Below are 12,630 nucleotides of genomic sequence, written 5' to 3' on the forward strand. Positions count from 1 at the left end.
AAACGTCATCTTTAATGTCAGAAAATTAACCAAAACAATCAATAACGTCAAATTGTGATTTTTAGATTCCAAAGTGTAATTTGATTTAAATTTTAATGGACGTAGTAATTTAATATAATAACTGAACTGTTAGCTGTTTAGCAAAAAGTAGTTTGCTGAATGTTTCAAGAAACATATGTCCTACTCAATGTTGAAAGTCGTAAGTGGTGAAACTGGCAAGAAAGTGAATAGAAAAAATATTTTACTTTCATATTGATCTAATGAGATATCAATGCGATCATCCTTGAGCTATATATTATCTCACGCGCCTGGAGAGTCGGTAATGTCGCATCCTGACTACGCGCAACATGCCCAACACCACGCCTGCCTTTTGGTGTTGGTCAAAGGTATTGGGGGCGTCCTCAAGAATTTTAATAAGTTGTGGGAGCGGATACAGCGGGTCAACAACATTAAGGTTACTGGTACGTTTACATAAATTCACGAAATAGTGATACATTCAGTATATAATTCTAATATATTATATATACATATTTTTCTTTCTTAAGTTATGTTCTATTCTTGAGCGATTATAACTATTCTTGTTCTTGATCATGAAGTAGAAATCAATTGAATAATTTTTTTAATTGTGTATTTCTACTTTATAGATTCCACTGGACAAGTGAGAGATATTTGGGTTAGATATGTCAGGGATTACCCTGTGGAAAACAATGATTGGGGAGATTTTCAGACTCATAGGTAACTGCTAGTATTAATTTTACAGTATAATTAATAATGAGTCATAAGTGTTAAGCTGTCCTTATTCATTTTTGATGTCTTATGAAAGTTCAAATACATGTAATTTGTTGTAAAAATGTTTGCACATTATATAAATAACAAGTATTATTACTTCTATAAACAGTCACTTTGAATGTTAATAAGATAACATATTATCTATATTAAAGTATCAGTTGATTTTTACATGAATACATTTATAACTGATTTTTTCAGACGGTTGCTGGGTTTGATAACTCTAAGTAAGTTTACAAACCAAATAGAGTTAAATGAAGTATGCAGAGTCCATGAGTCTCTAAAAGTTAAATATTCTAACACATTGTATGACTCTCGAGCTTTCATGTTTGGTCCTGGCAGTAATTTGAAGAAACCAGAACAAGAACCAGAGACTTATAGTGTGTATGAAGACAAACAGACAGAAGATAAGAACAGCTTGAATTATAAGTAAGATAGAGAACAATCTTTTTTATTAGTAAGTTTCTGCTGTCCAAACACTTGTAAAAAAACAAACTGTCGCCATTGTTTCTTGAATAATTTTTTTCAAATGTATTCTTTTTCATGAGTTAACAAGTTAAAACGCGCCGTGGGCCGCTTGAGGGATCAACACTTTAAGAGCACTCTTGTTTTATTCACCTAGTGCTTTAAACATTGCATGATAAAAAGCATTGCAGAAATGTATTTGTTCTATAAATGTATAATAAAAAAGCAATTGTATTTCTGAATTTATGAAAATTAAATAATATGTTTTGTTATTGTAATCTTTTTTATAATTTCAGACCAACAAGTGAGCCAGGAGACAGTCTATCATCAAATGATAGTTATGCACAATCAACATCATCCAGTGCTTCTTGTGTAGTTCAGGAAGAAAATTTCACAATACCATCTAATTTTAAAACCCATGCAATGTTCTATGGAGAGAATGAACCAGTGTCGGACTTAGAACAGAATGTAGCTGATCTCATTAACTCACTATTTTGGGTAGTTGAGTCTAAAAGATTGGAGAGATCTCGTGAAAAACTTGACAAAGTGTCATTACTTTTAGCACCATTTGAGAAAAGGGATTTTATAGGTATGTATTAAATTTAGCATTATTATTGCTCACTTATATGAGTTGCTTTAAATTCTTTTAGTGTGTTTTTTAATTAATATAAGTGATTTTTTTAATAAAATATTTGCCATTGAAGGTCTAGACATGGATTCACGTAATAACAAAAAGCGTTGTATGGGCAGAGTGACCAAAAACTTAGCTGATTTAACATTGCAATCTGGACTAGTAGCTGAAAGTTTAAGTTTGTATCATTCAGCTGCGGAGATATTAAAGGCTGTTAATGATTGGTTATGGCTGGCTGCTGCAAAAGAAGGTAAGTTTATGATTTACCACCTATTCTTACTAATTAAGTGAATTTAAGTTTTAACCAAATTACTAACAACTAGACTATGCTTTTTACTAATTTTTTTATTAAATCCTATCCTCATATTTTTAAGTAATGTTAACAAAATGTTTTCTTTCTTTTAGGACATTGTGCTGCCTCTGCTATCCTCATTTACCCGAATTTACGTACAACAATGCCTTTACATCGAAACGCAAGCCTTCAAGAGAGTTCACCTAATAAGAAGCCCTTATCATTATTCCAACCGAGTATTGATTCGTTCAGGAAATACAAGCTTACCTCATCACCGTTAAGATCATCGAAAACATCCAGTCCGATAAACCCACCCAGTGAATTAACTCCATCTTCCTCCGATAGTGTTGAAACTTCATCGAGACAATCAGAAACTGATAATGCGGATACGGAATCTTTAGCTTCCTCCAGTGATATTGAATACCAAAGTCAGAAATCGTACATAACTATGGATATACCTTCAATACCTAGACAGGTTAATAACCAATATCTTCTAAATGGAGAAGATATTGCTGAGAAGTATCGGAAAGCTATAATACATTATAGTAAATATCAAAATGCTGGTATTATTGAAACTGAAGCGTGTTTTAAAGCAGCGAGGATTGCTGTAGAACAGAATAACACTTTGTTAACATCTAGTTTTCTACAGAATGTAATATTTATTAATCTGACGCTCAGTGAACAGGAGAAGATTCAAAGATTCGATACACTTGCGGAAATTTACAAGGAAATAGGTATGTTTCAGTACAAATTTGAATAAATACCATTTCCTAATTTATTTGAATCTAGTACTTTCTACTTGGATATTGTTTGTAAAATCTTTTTTATTTACCTTATTTCAGGTATAGGGGAATATTGAGTTTTTGAAAAATGCTAAATATTTATTTTGTTGCAAGTTTCTTTCATAAGTTAACTATACCGGCGAATTTAAAAACATAATCTAATAATAAATGTAGACTATGTTACTCAGTGATACTGTAGATTTATAATTGCAAAAGAATTTTTGATATTGGTTTATTAATTTTTGTGTTTATTCATTACAGATAAAAATACGAATCTATCCTCTTTATAATATTAGTTTATATTTAGACCTAGGATTCCTTAAATTAGTTAACATCGTAAGCAGTCCATGACCTAGGCTAGGTCCAGATCTGACGAAGCTTCCTCTCCACTGCTTCTACTGATGGTTATGAGTTTTCTACCATTTAATACCGCGTTCAGGTTTCCTACGCAAAGCTGCGTTCTACCAGCGCCTGGCAGCAACGCGGCAGGTGAGCGCCAACAACCCCAACCCCGACTGGCAGCGCTGCTACTACCTCATGCTGCACAGCTTCCCCGGACACATGCTCAGTCTGGACCCCGGCCATCTCCAGCAGCATCAGATTGGTAATTTATAGAAACATTGCGATTAAAGCTCCCACAAGGTCACATAACACCTTCGTTGCTACTAACTTGCCCGGTGTGTTCACTTTTATATGAAAAAATGTGTTATTTTATGTTTTAAAGTAATGTATGCTTGATCCTTGTCTCAATGGTATTTTAAATGTCCAGATAGAACTGTGATAATTGAAGTTTCTTAGAAAGTGGCAAATCAGACAAATTTTCAAGATTAAAGACATTTTAGTTATATTTTTAAAATTGTCGGTTACTACTAGATTAGCATTAAATTAGACATGTTTTAGATTATATAAATTATAACACGGCTAAACTCACGTGATAACATTCGGTGTAGGCACCGACAGTTTCGAACCCGTTGGGGGTCCTTCTTCAGGGTGAGTGATTAATCGGGTATACTCGCTAGCGCGTAGCGAAGGTCACTCAGTGACCGTCGTCGAAACTGTCGGTGCCTACACCGAATGTTATCACGTGAGTTTAGCCGTGTTATAATTTATATAGTATAATGTCTCACGAAAGTTTTAATAAGTTAAATGTTTTAGATTATGAATGCTAGTTGAATACACGACTAAGAATGAAAAGGTAAAGTAGATGGCGCCACTTGTAGTAACAAGTAGTGCCATCTGCTTTCGTTCAGACTTGGTCGTTACAGTTGGACAGTCTCGCAGGTAAGGCAATAGTCGCCAGTAAGTGTTCACATTATACCAGTTGCCAATCCAGTTATTGAGCGCTACTGACCAACTGTACTGGCCAAGTGTGAGGTTGGGATTATCTTACTAATATTATAAATGCGAATGTTTAGATGGATTGATGTTAGACTTTGTAGCCTAAACTGCTGAAAGGATCTCGACGAAATTTGGCATGGACGAAGAGGAAAGTCTGGAAAAACACATAGGCTACTTATTTTTGTTTTATTAATTGCACGCGGACGGAGTCGCGGGCGATAGCTAGTACTTGATAAGTAGGTGGTGGTTGGTAGGTTGGCCGGCGCTGCAGATCCAGCTGCTGCAGGAGGTGGTGGTGGCGTCGCGGCGCATGGGCCACCCCGCGCTGGCCACGCGCCACATGACCTTCCTGCTGCAGACCATGTGGCCGCACCTCGCGCCGCACGACCACCGCGACCTCGCCATACAGCTGCAGGCCAGTGCACACCACACAAACATACGTCACAACACATTTCACTATAACTAAGTATCTCACTCAAAGAAAACCTTTCAAAAGACAATCTAAACATACTAAACCCTGTTGAAAACCCAATAAAAGACAGTAAAACGATCTAATACGTTCTTAAGATGTGAACTCTTCAGCTATTGAACAGAAAACCATATCATAATCAGCTTTTATTAGCTTTAAATGTACTTAAGTTTTTAAATTTTTATCAGTAGTAATTTAATTTATAGTACAGAATAATAATCAGAATCATTGCGTATGTTTTTCTATATTTTGTTAAACACAGCTTAATGAGTTAAATTATATAGAAGTGGGTGTTTCCTGTTGGACCGATAGCCCCAAGTTCAACGGGAAACACAAATATTTAACCTAGATAATGTAATATCATGGTCACAGGCGGTATCAGCACAATGTGAGGGAGGTCCAGTTCCGCTGGTGCTAGAAACCGGCGAGGTGATACCGCCAGCTAACTTGACCCAAGTGCCGCAGTGCCTCAGCTTCTCGCCCAGACCTCTGCCCCCGGCGCGGGCCCCGCACTCCGTCAAGTGTAAAGTACAACAGGGACCTTTTATCTTCACACCGATACATTTCGGTAGTCTCGAGAGGAAATCTAAGAAAGAAGAAGGGAAAATGGGTAAGTATTATGATATTTTTTTTATTGTTTATTGAATGACTAGCTTTTGCACGTGACGTGAAAAAAAAGCCACTATCCCATGTGTTCAAGTTTCATCCACATCCGTTCAGCCGTTTAGACTACAAACTCTAACAAACATCCATCCATGTAAATTTTCGCATTTATAATATTAGTATGATGGAAGAGAAGGATAAATTTAATTCCAGAATTCTCTTACAAATTAGAATTGAAAGCTTATAACCTTATGATGAAGAGTTAATATAAAAAAATAATTATATAGTAACTTTACAATCGACCCTTTGACCTTACGGTATTGATTTTTTGAAGCCATCATTTCAATTGGCGATTATAAATTCATTTTTATTACAATTATGTATGTTTTTTTCTATTTTCAGAATATCTATGGGTAGAGGATGATATATGTGAAGTCCAAATGAAATTGACCAACCCATTACCGTTTGAACTGAAAGTATCTAATATGCGTCTTCTAACATCTGGGGTAGTATTCGAATCGTTGCCAGAAACGATAATATTACCTCCAGATTCACCGACAACAGTAAATTTACACGGAACTCCTAAAGAAGTGGGCGAATTACAAATATTGGGATATTCCACGCATACGCTGGGAGTTAAATCTAATTGTAGATTGAAAAATTTACCTTTAAGTAGCAAATTTCCAACTGCATACGTTATTGAAGTAATTCCAAGTTTGCCGATGATGTTGATAGAGACGAATTTGTCGGGACACTTGAATGTTTCCAGTGAGAGTCATACTAATGTTACAAATGTATCTCTCTATAACGGTGAAAGTACTGAATGTACGATCAAATTAACCAATACCAGTGCTGTGCCTATTGAATATTTGGATTTAGCGATACAGGTATACCCTTTTTGGTAATAAGCAGAAAATGCCATTGTTTTACTATTAAAAAAATATTTAAATGTTTATTAATCTGTGGTATGATTTTTATAGTAAAGCGCCATCTATCGACCTTTAACCAGAAAGAAAAAATATTCTACAGTTTCTATTTAAAACTAGCTTTTGTCCGTGATTTCGTTGGAGCGTTATTAAAAAAAATACTAAGTAAATAGTCTGTGTTCTTCCTGATTATTTTCTACATCTTAGCTAAATTTCATTACTACTGCTAAGCTGTTTTGGAGATCGTTACAAACATCCATCCATTTTTGCATTTACAATTTTAAAACATACATATTTTTGTTACAACCTGTCAAACCGGTTAATTAATTTTATATATATTTAAATTTCTTATAATACGTTTTAAAATATTTTTTTTTAATTCACAGTCAAATATGGATAATCAAATGCAATCTAAAGTATTCCAATGGTCAAACGAGGATATACAGCGTCAGTTGCCCATACTGCCCAATGCAGTGGCCACACTCACTCTCCACTTATACGCTGAAGCCGACTTCCTGGACCTCGGAGGTGATGGAGAGAATCTGTTCCCCAACAGCCTCACCTCCAACTACCCATCAAGAGTGGGCTCCCCCGCGCACAACGCGCAGCTCTCGCTGCCCACGCAGAGTTCCAACCCACATACATCACTAAGCAGCGGGTTAATGGTTAACAGAACTTCTGGCAGTTTCAGGTATGATTCAGTTTTATATTAACAAACACTTCATTCAATTTAAACACTTTCCTCAGGGAAAAATACCAATAGATTATCAAAATTTACTATTTATTGATATACAGGGTGATTCTTAACGGACCAATCAAAAACTTTGTAGAGGTAGGGAATTTTAATTTGTTTAAGCCCACATATTCCGCGATTCTTTGTCCTTCTAACATTATTTTTTTTTTAATAGAGATTAATAAACTATAAAAGTCATGCACAAATCTCTTGATCCGACCGTTATGAATCATCCTGTAAAGTCGGATCTATGCAATTAAGAAATAGACACTAAATATCATTGTCACGCAATGAGTAAATTTTCTTATTTCTAATGAATTTGACAATACAAACATACATAAATGCCAAAATACTTTTTGATATGTTGATACTACTGCTACTATTTTTGCTTTTCAGATCTTCAAATTCTCAAACGACAAGTTGGTCAGCGCCGCTGTCCGTGATGCCGCCGTCTAGAGGACGACAGGTTGAAGCACAGGTCAGTTCACTTTCAAATTATTATTAAAACAACAATAATTTAACATAATAAAGGGAAATTTATTTTTCTATGTCTATACTAATATAATAAAATGTTGCCACACGCATTGTTATCTATGAAACCTTTTTTTATTATAAAGCTATACACTTACCACACGCTATAGGCTATACATTTTCACGCTATCTAATATAAGGGTAAAAAAATTTGAAAAAAACATTCATGCGAGAAAGGGACAAAAACTACAAGCCAATAGCAGCAAAGACGCAAGGTTGCCATTATAATAGGAATTGTAAGGCCAATAGCAAAGACCATCGTCATTTAAACATTTGCAAATGAAAGTTTTACGGTATTTAATAAAATAAAGTATTTTTTATGATATTATACGGATTAAGTCGCACGGAAAAAGCCAGGCTTCAATAAAACCAGGGCAATATATTTTAGTGCATGTAAATTGGCCATCTCTGACCCTATATATTCTTTATTTTGGTCCCTAAGTTACTTTATTTTTCTCTAATATAGGTGCTATGCTACATTTATTATAATATACTAGTACCGTGTATTGCCTGTGGTAATATTGTTATTACCCACAGATGATACTAAGGTACTCGGGCGGCGCGGGGCGCGAGAGCCAGTGCCGGCAGGCCACGCTGCAGTTCAACTTGGAGCTGCTGCCCAGCGTCTCCATCACGCACTGGGATGTGCTGCCGGCGGAAATGTTTGTTCAATCTTCATTTATACTGTTTTATACAAGTTTGACGTCTAATAGACTTTCCAAGTGTAAGGGTTTTCAAATGAAAGGTCTTCGGAAGCCTTTTTAGCCGTTGTGCTCGTTAGATTAGGTCTCTTAAGTCTATAATGAGTTTTTTTAAGAAGTACATAAAAATAACTAAATATGATACTTCGCCCAATAAGTAGAAATATTACATAATTCATTATGTATTAAATTATTGTTATCTATGTTTTTTGCACTGATTTGAAGTTAGTTGCTATCAACTCTATACATTTTTGACTGACCTCTCAAAAGAAGGAGGTACTCAATTCGTATGTATGTTTATTTTTTTTTTGTATTTCCTGTTCAGCTTTTAATGGTACTTTAACATCTAAACTATGCAATTTGAATGATATTTCAGACCCACACAGCTGTACCTGGTGTTGGATGTCACAAACCTGACGTCGGAGGAGATGTCGTTCCACTACACGGCGGACAAGCACATACTGATCGAGAGCAAGGAGTCGCGGAGGGTGCCCGTGCCGCTGGACCGCTGCCCCTTCAACCTCGCGCCCAATAAATATGACGAAGGTATTTCACATTCTCACTAATCAGAATAACTTGGAAATAACATATTTTTGAACCACTCCCACTTTATTAGTTACAAATGCGGCGATTTGATATCGAAATGCCATAACTCGTATTTTGGTTTTATTTGAAAGTAGCTTTCGCCCGCGACTCCGACTGCGTGGGATTAAATAAAAACAAAAGTTAGCCTATGTGTTCTCCCATACTATCCTCTACATCTATACTTTCATCGAAATTCGCTCAGCCGTTTAGGGTACAAACATCCATCCATCTAAACTTTCGCATTTATAACATTAGTATGTTAATGGAACAAAGATATTCTTCCAATTCAATGCTGTAAATATTCTAGCAATATTATAATGATTCCCAACGGTTCCGTTTCTAATTTGACAGTTGATATAAAATTGACAATACTTACTCTTTGGTAATATCCGCCATAGAGTAAACGATGAACACCAAATATTTAGACACATAGGTATATAACAAGAAAAATAGACAAAAAATCCAATACAGAAAAAACAGAAATTAACAAGATAAATAATATAAGCCAGAGTAATAAATATATTGGTGGCCTTTGCAGACTGGTAAACAGCTGTTACGAAAAATTGTAGAACTGTATATTTAGTTCATAAGCTTTTTGTAAGCAATTCTGAATGAAAGAAGTGTAACTCTGTGTAAAAGGCTATTTAATTTTGAAACGGTGAACAGATACGTCAGAATCGAAGTGTTCATCGAGATGTAGCGGGGCGCCGAGCCTGGAGCGGCTGTGCTCGGAGCACATCCGCAGCGCGGTGTCGCTGCGCTGGCAGCTGCTGCAGTCGGCGCTGCGCGGCGCCGCCTCCGTGCGCGGCATCACGCTCTCGCACGCCATGATGGACATCGTCCGGATGTCGCCTCTCAACTGGGGTCAATTTTCTATTATCTATGGTTTTACATTCTTTTTTACTACCACATTACTATTAACGTCGTAACGGGTTGTAACAATAATGAAGGGAATAGTAATCATTAAAAAAAGGTTTTTTTTTTTAAATGCAATAGAATATAATGCCGGGATGTATAACTTATATCGTCATAACAGAAACGTCTTTTAGATTCATTTCGTTTTAATTGGTATCTCCTTACTTTGTAGTCTTAAATTCTTAACTTTTTTATATATTTTAAAGTGGCAAACAAGTAAGTGGCCACCTGAAACCGCCGAAATGGCAAAGCGATGGCTACCCATAGACATCAGCAATTATAGATGCGTTACCTACCATTAATCGATAAAAGAGACGCACATGAAGACATTTCCCCTTCCTTTGTGTCTCCTCCGTCAAATCCGCTTTGGAATCTAAAAGTGAATTTGAGTGGAAAGAAAAGTGTAAAAAATGTACACCCTTTTCTAAGAATAAAACGGTGAAAAATATGTCAAATCTAATTGCATTGTAAGAATAGTTAATGTTGTATTGCAGAGGTGAGCGTGAACGAGCAATGCATAAAGGCGCAGGAGGAGGTGGTGTGCGGCGCGGGCGAGCGGCTGGGGGTGCGCGTGCGCGTGCAGAACGCGCTGAGCCGGCCGCTGCGCCAGCTCTGCCTTTCGCTGCAGTTCTACCAGGACTACAACAACGGCGTGCTCTGCTACGACCTCGACAACCGCCTCGCCACCGCCGGCAATAACAAGTATACCCTCATTTATATATTAATAAACAAATTGGCCGATTTTTTTTTCTTTATTAGTATAAAAACATATCTATTTTTTAATGTAATATGATTTAGAAGCCACATTTAATTATTTAAAATTGTTTTAAAATTCCCTCGCAAATTCTAAAACGCAACGATATTGGTGGAAGCAAGCAATAGATGGATTTAATCATTTTTTTGATTTTGATAACTCTGAACCAATCAAATAGTTTGTTGTTGTTTGACAAAGTCACAACACTCCGGCCGCGTTTTAGTCGGACGAAAATGATTGTATTTTTTAAGCTCAATGGGTTTTTATATGACATTTTATTCTGGTATCTAATAACAAATAGAAGTGTTTAAAAAAACAACATGAATGTTCCCTATTACCTGTTTCATACTACTTCATCCGCAACATGAAAACTTTGTTTTATTGTTTGCATTGCATAAAAGTATAGCTCAAACGAATTCTCATAATTTTCTGTTTTCAGGGTGGTTTTGTCAACATTAACGGAAAGTTCTAAAGCGTTTCATGAATGTACCGTTGTCTTTTTAACTCCGGGCGAATATAAAATAGACATACAATGCTCTACCACAGAGCCGATATTAGAAGAACCTGTTAAGGAGGTCGACAACACTTCGATAATACAACCGTGCTCCGGAGAAGTCAACCACGTATGGAGATTCATTCCGCCTGTAGCGATAAGTGTCACTGATTAAAATAATATTTATTCAATATTAACATATTTATGTCAATATATGTGTATATCCTTATCAAATTATAATTTTCGTATTTAATATGTTATAAATAAAGGAAAACAAAGAACTTTGGTGTTTTATTCTACATTAAATGATCATGACCAATCATGACTACGACCCTATGATAAGTTTTAGGATTTTATAACAAGTTTCTAAACATCACATAGTATAAGAAACGGTACTTTTTTTATGGAAAAATACCTGCGAGCAGATCTTTAGAATTACCATTATGTACATTTTTTAATTAATTTTCGCAGATCGTTATAATCAATGTAGTTGCAATTGCAACACTAAACTCGTAATGTCAGTGTCACAGTGACATTTCTATAGTTCGAAAAAAAAATTGCCGGATTTGCCAAAGATTTTAAGCTAAAATAAATACATTTAAGGCATATTTTTATAAAAGTGCAATCAGAATGTCTCACACCGATTGTGCGGTACGCGACTGTAACAATAACCTTTTTAATAAACCTCGAGGAGTGACATTTCACCCGTAAGTTTTGTGTATTTATGTATTAAAGATTTTGTCATTTGTATTATTGGTAATATTATCGTCTTGTCGATCTTTATTTACAGATGTCCAATCAGGAGTGACATGAGGAATAAATGGTTGCAGATGTTAAAAACTAAATGTACTGTCCTTGATTGGAACAGAAGTAAAATATGTTCCAAACATTTTGAAACAAAGTGTTTTAATATCAAAGGAAAATTGAAAGATGATGCTGTACCAACTTTATTTTCTGCAGTTGCACACAGAAATCCTGTTAAAGTGAGTTTTAGTATAATTTAATGATTCCTTTATACATTCTCATAAATAATCCCACAAGCAAAAAGAGCCAGTTAAACATTACGAAAGATATTGTTAATACATATACATAACAAATAATATGTGCTTTACATATTTATTTCAGCAAACTCAAGAAACATCCATATCATCAAGAACTAATGTTGACAGAGTCCTAAATAAATTGACACAGGCTGAGTTAATGTCTAACATTAAAAATACATTAAGCAAAATGAAGGAGCCTTCAAATTTAGAAACTTATTTGAATGATGACTACAAATGTAAGCCCGACACACCAACTGAAGCTCAACTATGGATATTAATAAAAAAACAAGATCATTTGAATACAAGACTGATGGAATTAGTTGTTCAAAATAAAAAGCATGTAGAATTTTTACAAAAAAACTTGGAAGAAGCTAAATCGTCTAAAAAAGAAACGGAACAGAGTATTGAAACACAGAAATATATTGTTAAATGCTTACAAGAGAAGCTAGCTACCCTTGAAGAACAGATAGATATTCTAACCACTGTTGAGTCAAGGTAAAAGAAAGACTGCATTAACATAGAAATAAATTAATTATTTTTTATTGACATATAAACTTATTAATAAACTTAAAACTACAATATT

General features: G+C 35.2%; 2 protein-coding genes across 2 annotated transcripts; both read left to right on the forward strand.

The window, feature by feature from the left end:
- Positions 1-15: 15 nt before the first annotated feature.
- Positions 16-11,285, forward strand: LOC106110872 (protein brunelleschi). The gene is made up of 17 exons (XM_013292817.1): positions 16-461; positions 645-735; positions 988-1,215; positions 1,548-1,840; positions 1,956-2,132; positions 2,288-2,908; positions 3,396-3,560; positions 4,549-4,709; positions 5,136-5,373; positions 5,769-6,253; positions 6,679-6,983; positions 7,422-7,503; positions 8,094-8,218; positions 8,634-8,803; positions 9,509-9,706; positions 10,252-10,459; positions 10,951-11,285. Exons 1-17 carry the CDS (start codon positions 272-274, stop codon positions 11,177-11,179), a joined length of 3,966 nt encoding a protein of 1,321 aa, XP_013148271.1. The 5' UTR covers positions 16-271; the 3' UTR covers positions 11,180-11,285.
- Positions 11,286-11,527: 242 nt separating this feature from the next.
- On the forward strand, positions 11,528-12,626 carry LOC106110928 (THAP domain-containing protein 1 B-like). Its single transcript, XM_013292887.1, has 3 exons — positions 11,528-11,711; positions 11,795-11,987; positions 12,130-12,626. The coding sequence occupies exons 1-3, from the start codon at positions 11,635-11,637 to the stop codon at positions 12,544-12,546; spliced, it is 687 nt and encodes a 228-aa protein (XP_013148341.1). The 5' UTR covers positions 11,528-11,634; the 3' UTR covers positions 12,547-12,626.
- The last annotated feature ends 4 nt before the right edge of the window (positions 12,627-12,630 follow it).

This window comes from Papilio polytes, unplaced genomic scaffold (genome assembly GCF_000836215.1).
Source record: "Papilio polytes unplaced genomic scaffold, Ppol_1.0 DF824191.1, whole genome shotgun sequence".
NCBI lineage: Eukaryota > Metazoa > Arthropoda > Insecta > Lepidoptera > Papilionidae > Papilio > Papilio polytes.

What these genes read in the sequence shown, in the direction of transcription:
- LOC106110928 (XM_013292887.1), top strand. Translation starts at nt 11,635, where the DNA reads ATGTCTCACACCGATTGTGCGGTACGCGACTGTAACAATAACCTTTTT. An exon ending in CGAGGAGTGACATTTCACCC is followed by an intron (nt 11,712 to 11,794) that starts GTAAGTTTTGTG and finishes CTTTATTTACAG; the next exon opens with ATGTCCAATCAGGAGTGACA. An exon ending in CACACAGAAATCCTGTTAAA is followed by an intron (nt 11,988 to 12,129) that starts GTGAGTTTTAGT and finishes TATTTATTTCAG; the next exon opens with CAAACTCAAGAAACATCCAT.
- LOC106110872 (XM_013292817.1), top strand. Translation starts at nt 272, where the DNA reads ATGCGATCATCCTTGAGCTATATATTATCTCACGCGCCTGGAGAGTCG. An exon ending in TGAGAAAAGGGATTTTATAG is followed by an intron (nt 1,841 to 1,955) that starts GTATGTATTAAA and finishes TTGCCATTGAAG; the next exon opens with GTCTAGACATGGATTCACGT. An exon ending in GCCCAATAAATATGACGAAG is followed by an intron (nt 8,804 to 9,508) that starts GTATTTCACATT and finishes AACGGTGAACAG; the next exon opens with ATACGTCAGAATCGAAGTGT.